The following is a 7,712-nucleotide window of genomic DNA, read 5'->3' as shown; positions in this document are numbered from 1 at the left end:
ACACTTTCCCTGTGTTCTTTTATTCCCATTCTGACCTCTTCTAGCCTACGTGTAGTTTTATTATTTTCTATCAGGACAAACAAGGTATTGAAAGTCCTGCATTCTGCAAAAAAAAAAAAAAAAAAAAATCCTCCTTTGAAAAGTCTCTCCTGGAAGGTTAAAATCTGATCTTCTCAAACAGAATACCTAACATCCACCTAAACCTTGCAACATTCAACTTCTTAGCTCACGTAGAATAAATTGAGATTTGATTTTTCTGTACTTCAACTGAAATTCAGCCAAAGAGGTTTTTAGGTGTAAAAAAACAACAAAACTAGCCAGCTACAGCAAGGAGGAGACGTCTTAGGTTACAAACTTCCAGAAATAAATGAAGGATAAAGATTTTAATTTTTTCCTCACAGGTATTTATTTAGTTTATCATGTAAGAAAATAAGACAAAGAAACGTTCCACTTCTCACATTTTCTTTCAATGGCACACAAGGTGAAGGTGTTAAGTTTTTTGGCAGAAAAATAAAGTAAAAAAAGCAACAACAAAAAAAAAAAGAATGAAACAAAAGAGTGCAGTATGACTTTCATGTTCATTAAGTATCTGTTGATGACACCATTAAATGGGGGAAGCTAGTGTGGCTGTTACACAACTCAAATCTTTCGGGTATGTTTAAACATACGTACTGTAAGCATAGGCTTCATTTGCATAGCTTAAAGGTGTTAATTAAAACAAAACTGCTTTTTATATGAGCTACATGTCCTATCAGCTATGTGTTGCTACCTTAAGGTAAAAGAGAACTTCTGAAAGCAAGAAATGCACAATTATGAAAAGCTCTTGAGTGCAGGACAGTATGCCTCTAAACCAATATCAAATGAGAACATCATCAAAACATGAGTCATCCATTCTCACTATCATATCTTGGATTTTCAGTAAGGCTTCTTTTGTCATACAAAGACTAGAAATCGACCAAATACACAAAACAGCTGGCTTTTTTTTTTTTCGACACCAAAAAAATCATTTTAACTAATCTGGTAAACCACATGTGGGTGAAGTCACATTTGTCTGTGGACAGGCCCATTCTTATAGCGGTCGCTTTGTCAGTAGTCACGTCTTAAGGCTCAGAATGGGTCCCCACGCTGCTCCACAGTTTGTACAAACTAAGATCAACAGAGCAGCGACGTCGAAAAATAAATCGCGACTAAATGGATTGCAACTACAGAAATTGTCTTAACACATTTTGGCATTCAAATATTGGTGTATTTCAAAATAATATTCCTATGTTCTGATTTGTATGCTTTGTATTAAAGTACATTCTCCCCGATTGTGATGGACCGAAGGAAGACTTGCAAGAGTCCAAGCTGTACTTTTTTCTCCCTCTATGCAAAATGTTTAGAAAGCCATATGGTGAATAAAAGATTTTTCAGGACTCGACAGAAACCAGGAGGGAGTCGATGTTCTCGTTTAGAGTTACAAAGTCCCAGCTGTGCATGACAGGGTGACAGCATGTCAAAATGAGAAGGACAAGGACCTCACTTCCACGCTAGTCCCTCTACTATTTTGTCCTTCGTGTAAGACAAATCTCCAGCGCCCTCACTAGACCTACAGAGACATGACTCGAACCAGCGAGTCCTGCGCTTTCCTGGCTTGCGCCAACCCAACAGATCCTGCTCGGATCTTGACTGTGGGGTGGCTGAATATGTGCACCGACACATAGAACTGCATGTAAAAATTATACGCTTCCTTTCACAAATTCAAAGTGTTACAAAAGTATATTGGTTTAAATGCGCAGGTGAAAAGTGAAATCACGTGCTGTTTTTTTCCCCCCCTCTCTCCATTTTTAGACCTCATGGCTTCAACCCATATAGTACCTGCTTTCCTTCTTCGATGAACCTAGCTGGAATGATGAGAAAATAATTTGGTGTCTTTAATTCCCGAGACAATAAAATCTAATGGCTTTTCTCTCCCCAGGGGTCGGCTCAGTCACAGCGAACACAAACACACACATTCACACACACACAGCTCATCCTGCCCAACACTGCATGTAAATTTTTTTGAATATTATTATTTTGTGGAAATTACGTTTTTGCATTAGTAAAATAAAACAAAACAAAAAACCATGCTCTCTCTCACTTGTCAATATCACTGAATAGTGCATTTGTATCACGTCTCGGCTTAGTTCACACACGGAACACAAAAACAAAACATCCCACAGCGTAAACAAAGCGCTGAGGGTCATAACTGGTTTCAAACACAGAGGTTATTCAGTCAAAAGGGAAGGTGCTTTGCCTGCAAAGACTTGTGGTACGAAATGGTGGCGAACAATGGGCTTGTTTAGTGAAAACTGTAAAATTCTTACCAGGTGGAGATAGTTTGGTGGTACATGCAAGAATACGACAAAAGGGTGAGCGTTACCATTCTGTTTTTCACTACAGCCCCTGGTAGGAGGGAAGTTCAAGCCATATTTGGCACAACCAGTCAGACGAGCTATCTGCTGCTTTTTTTCTGTCGGCAAGAATGGAAACATGACTGTGCAAAATCAAGCACAGAGTAAGGCTGCTCCCACAAAAAGAAGCAGGTGGACACATTGAACCAAAGTCACTGGAATGCTCTGAGAGAAGTTACAAATCAAAATGGCTATGGAGTGGTTACGTCACTGGACAAGCAACAAGTAAACATCTGCTACTTTCTTTCATCCCATCTGTCTTTTTTTTAATATCAGAAATGCACTTGACTTGGCCTGTTTTTCCCCACCTACGGTTGTGCACTTGTACAGCTGGAGGAAGGGACTGGAGGAAGGGAAGCTGTGGAGAAAGTTGGGGCACTGGGCTGTGAAGAAGGTAAGGCTCCCGTTACTCCCTCTTGTCAGCTGCTTTCGACTGCTCTCTTTGAATCATGCAGCGGCGTACGATGCTGTCAAAGCTCCCCAGGTAGAAGAGAGCGATGGTCCGAAATAAGCCCATGGTGACGATCTGGACAGAATTTGAGAAATGAAGGCCGGAGCTAAAAACATGGTAGGATAGTGCTGCCTCTGCCACTGTGATAACATTACGTGTGTGGCTGTACCTGCTGGAGACCTTCTGTGATGGAGGTGACGGGTGACATTCCACAGGTGAGGGCTGACAGCATGTAACCATCGGGACCAACAGAGCTGTTGAAGTTCCCCTGCTGCAAGATCAAAGGAGAAACAGGCCGGTAAATGCACTAAAAATATCAGTTTGCCTCATAAAGCACAACATATATTTTAAAAAAACGGGACATTGGGTCACTGCAAAACAGACTGGGTTTCTTACCACTGCGTCCCGAACAACGATTTTAGCCACTTGGTCTGGTTGACAAACTCCAGCGGTTTCAGAGATTAATCTGGTCTCTAGAGGCTGGAAGAAGGGGAGAACAAACAGGAAAGGCTGTGAGTACCAGCAAAACTATCTACTCTTAACAGGGATGGAATCAGCAAGTTCTGATTCCAGCGGAAAGTTGTTGACGGGGGGGACGATTCACAAGAATGACCCTGGCAATGATAAAATCCGCGGAATTCCGTGGATCCACGGAAAATTCTCATCCCTGTCTTAAAGCAAAATTAATTATATGCTCTAAGGTTAGCATTTATTATCTTTTTTTTTCATTTTATATACATGTATCTTTGCTGTTAGAGTAACTTTGCTGTAGCTTAATTATAGAAGAGGTAATAAGAGCCAAAAAGGTTAAGGTTTGAGGTCAACCAGACAGGATATGTTTACGCCCTTAAAAGTTTTTTTGTGTTAGGAAAGACAGACTCAGCATTTCTTACATGGTTTGGACAACTCTGCTGTAAGGTTTAAACTTACAACCTTTTAAGAATGAGCCAATAGGAAAAGAAGAGTGAAGTCCGCCCCCGCCAATGTTGAGTAAGTTCTGTTCCCCATTGCAATGATGTAATTTCATCTCCATATTGGTAACAATCAGAAGACTTACAGACCCAGCAGGATGTTTGCTATCTTATTCAAGGGTAGAATCTGGGAGAAAAAAATCCCAGATATTTATCTCTAGTGTAAAAACAGGGCTCCAAGAAAATTAACATAAACAAACAGGGAGAAAGCCGCAATGGGATCACATCTTTGACACAGTATTTCTCCAGGATGTTTTTCATAGATGTTTACCTTTGTCTTGTTCTCTTCAGCCAGCCCAGGAGTGTCGGTGTCAGGAGGATATGCCACCGTCACATAGATATTGTATGGCTTTATCTGCAGCAAAAGCAGCACAAGAGACGTCTTAGCGGCTTCACACTGATGACAATTGACAAAAACAACAGGTTTTCGATATGCAGCAGAATTTAGCATGAATGCCCCCTATTGGTAGATCAGGAGCTCTCATTACAATATTCACACCACTAACATACACCCCCTCATCATCTGCCAGCAACAAAGGTGGTGTGAAAATATGTGCTAAATTATTCCAGCTACGTGTATTTTGAAAATAACTTGAGCTGCTGTGTGTTCGGTTGGTCTGCTGTCGAAATCTTTGCAAAAGCTTATTTCAGCTGGAGAAGGGAAAACGAACCTCCATCTGCAGCGACTCTGCTAAGCCGCGCAGCGCAAACTTGGATGGGGAGTAGGCCGTGTATCCGAACAGACCGATCTGTCCCGCCTGGGAGGACACGAACATGATGCGGCCCATCCGTCGCTCCTTCATGGTGGTTATCACGGCTCGTGTGGGGTAAACGCTGCCCAGGTAGTTCACCTCCATCAGTTTCTGTGGAGTATAATGGGGCAGCTCACAGTGAAGTGCTTTGCTAATGTAGCTACAGATATTCCCAAACTTGATTACACTTTTTTTTTCTACAGTGTATCCATTGATGTGGCGTATAAAATATTATCTGAAAATGTAACCACTTATTAAACCACTGTAACAGTAAGTAAATGTCCTGTAAAGTCATAAAGCTTTCAAATCTTACTCTCTGGAAAGTATTTAATGTATAAAACGCATTTCAAACGACCTAATCTCTGTACTTAGCACAAATTTATCAAACTGATGTCTTGCAAGGTTATTGGAGTGTCTCCTCTGCAGACAATGTTTTAAGTCTATAAATAAAACACAATTACCAGTCCTGAGCCAAATCTCATGTTTCATTTTAACGTGGAAACATATGACCTTGGTAACACTCATCTATAATAAATTCAGAGAACTATCTCCTTCAAATTCTGACATTTTCCCCTTGGTGTGAATATGAACTGTGAATATTTTTATCTTACATTTATAATACAAACAGTTTTTAGTGTTTTTTTTTAATTATTATTATTATAGCCGACTGACAGAACAGTGGCCACATGCACTTACTTTAAAACGATCCACCTCCACTTCCTCAAACTTTCCAGAAATGGATGTTCCAGCACAGTTCACAAGCATGTCAACAGGTCCCAGCTTCTCTTGAGCCTGCATGACAGGAAACAGCCACTTCAATACTTCAGTAATAAATTATTAAAGGAATCCGAGATGTTCCACTGGGGCAGAGAAGGTAACATTACCTGTTTTATCACATTTTCCACCTGACTATAATCACTGGAAACATCCACTGATATGCAGAGCACCACCTAATAATAATAATAAAAAAGGACATTTTACTAATGCAAGGCTCCACCAGCACTCATGCTCAATATCAACACATGCAGGGTCATAACAGGTGCTTTAGGGCAGTTTCTGAAAGCAGGATCTGTCAGAAACCCATACCTGCTTGTCATTGATGGCAAATTTCTCCACCTCTTTCTTTGCTTGAAGCAATTTATCCTAAGGGGGGAAAATACATGTTTGATCTGTTAGAAAAACCTAGGGAAATGTTAATCTGAATGTCATCATGGCTCACCTTCAAAACTACCTTGAAAACATGTCAGATCTTTAGAACATTAATAGTCACGTGCAGGCAAATTAATTTTGCACACAAGTAGAGTAATCCTCCAACTGTCATAAAACAAATTCACCCTTAGAGTTTCATAAGTGTATGACCTCAAAGGAATTGGCTTTAACAACAGACAAGCTGTGGCTGGGATGGAGGCAAAGCAATGATTGGTTGAATGTTTGTGCTGACCTCGTCTCGTGCCACCAAAGTGATGAATGCTCCTTGCCTGTAGCACTCAACTGCAATGCATTTCCCAATCCCACTTGAGCCTCCGGTCACCTTTGAAAGGATAAGCAGATCATTCATCAGAGGTCAAATACAGGGCTGACTGGCATGCAGCTCACAGGGTGGTGCACAGCTAAACTGGAAATGCAATTACATTTCTAAAATATCATGCAAACAAATACAGTTAAAGATGTACAAGTAATTTCTGCTGTCAGCTGTCAGTGACAGTTCACTAGGTACAAGTAGCTAAAGCCAATAAGATTTTGTTTAAACATTTGCAGTTTCTGATGCTATTGCATTATGCTCAGAGGAGTTTCTAACATTTAGCCGACCCCCAGTGACATAACCACAAAGTTGATCATTTACTAAGCCGACTTAGAACTTCTCTACAACTGCTTAAATAAAACTAAATATTATTCTAATCTTCATGAAGGTAGGACATGGAGCAAGTGCCATATCAAAAAGTAACTGTTTGCCAAAAAGTGATTGTGCATTTCTTGTTAAAGCTTTAAAGTCCAATTTATACACATCCACAGCTGATTCTATCTGCATCGGTGGTAATAGCAAAAGTGTGCCTTTGTTTAACTTTAAGTGTTTTGTGTAACTGAAAATTGAGAGCAAAGGAATGAAGTTTACAGTAATCAGGCATGACATTTAGGATGATTGTAGGCGATGCTGTATTACTGTTTGGATATGTGTTTTTGGTACGTATAATACGCTGGTTTAGATTGCGGTTAACATAATTTACAGGAGGGGTTTCTGTATTCATTCTGTAAGCTATAAGGTTTAAAACTTCATGAATGAAATCAAGTCATTTTGATGTATTAGCAGCATTTCAGTCAAAATGTAGAAACAACAAACACTTTTGGCAAGTGGGAATCTGCACTGCATTAATTGAATTAGCTATTCCAAACAAAAACAACAATAAGTTACAGTTTATGGCTCAGAGCAGGTAAAATAATGCAAAGCACAACAATGGAAAAGACTGCAATAGTCTTCTCTAAAGGTGTCATGTTGTAATTAGGTGGATCTCATAACGTGGCAGCTAATTAGGTAGCGTTAAGTTCTTACATTAGCAAACTGCAACGTGGGCGTGTCTCTCTCAGTAACTGACAGTTGACTGTCGTAATACATTTAGAACTACAAAAAATATATTTTGTCGAAAAGTTCTGACTCGTTACTGACCATAGCGTTAGAGCTAAAGCGTGTACATAACCTAACTTTAATGGCTAACGTTAAACTCAGCTAGCTACAGTCACGAGTGGACGTTAGCGGCCGTTACCAGCCGAAGTAGCGACATAGCCGTGTGGTGCACTTACCACGACGTGGGCCCCGTTCAGTTTCAGAGGCTTTGGACTAATAAGGGGCGATATCATGTATAACAACAACACAAAGGCAACGATGAAGGCAGCGACTACAAGAAGCATGATGAATGGCAGAAGGAGCCACCAGGAATTGATGAAAAGCCAATCTGTGATCGTGGAGCTGAATCCTTCTTCAGAGGACATGGGTGAAATCTGGCAATCGTTAGCTTGCTTGCTAACTAGCAGGCCAGCTTTTGGGGTCCGATAACAGAGCTACGAGGCAGGCGGCGTCCCAGAAAGGGGGTGGCGAAACACGGAGCTCGGA

The 7,712-nt window shown here is 40.6% G+C and overlaps 1 protein-coding gene across 1 annotated transcript; it reads right to left on the bottom strand.

Moving 5' to 3' along the window:
* Window positions 1-381: 381 nt before the first annotated feature.
* kdsr (3-ketodihydrosphingosine reductase) lies at window positions 382-7,597 on the bottom strand. Its single transcript, XM_022202868.2, has 10 exons — window positions 7,403-7,597; window positions 6,048-6,137; window positions 5,693-5,749; window positions 5,491-5,556; window positions 5,303-5,398; window positions 4,526-4,717; window positions 4,126-4,209; window positions 3,280-3,363; window positions 3,053-3,154; window positions 382-2,958 (listed from the first exon to the last, which is right to left on the bottom strand). The coding sequence occupies exons 1-10, from the start codon at window positions 7,589-7,591 to the stop codon at window positions 2,839-2,841; spliced, it is 1,080 nt and encodes a 359-aa protein (XP_022058560.1). The 5' UTR covers window positions 7,592-7,597; the 3' UTR covers window positions 382-2,838.
* Between the last annotated feature and the right edge of the window lie 115 nt (window positions 7,598-7,712).

The sequence above is a fragment of the Acanthochromis polyacanthus genome, chromosome 9 (genome assembly GCF_021347895.1).
Source record: "Acanthochromis polyacanthus isolate Apoly-LR-REF ecotype Palm Island chromosome 9, KAUST_Apoly_ChrSc, whole genome shotgun sequence".
In the NCBI taxonomy this organism is placed as follows: Eukaryota; Metazoa; Chordata; class Actinopteri; family Pomacentridae; genus Acanthochromis; species Acanthochromis polyacanthus.
The sequence above is the reverse complement of the archived record's forward strand: the minus strand, read 5'-3'. Positions and strand labels throughout refer to the sequence as shown.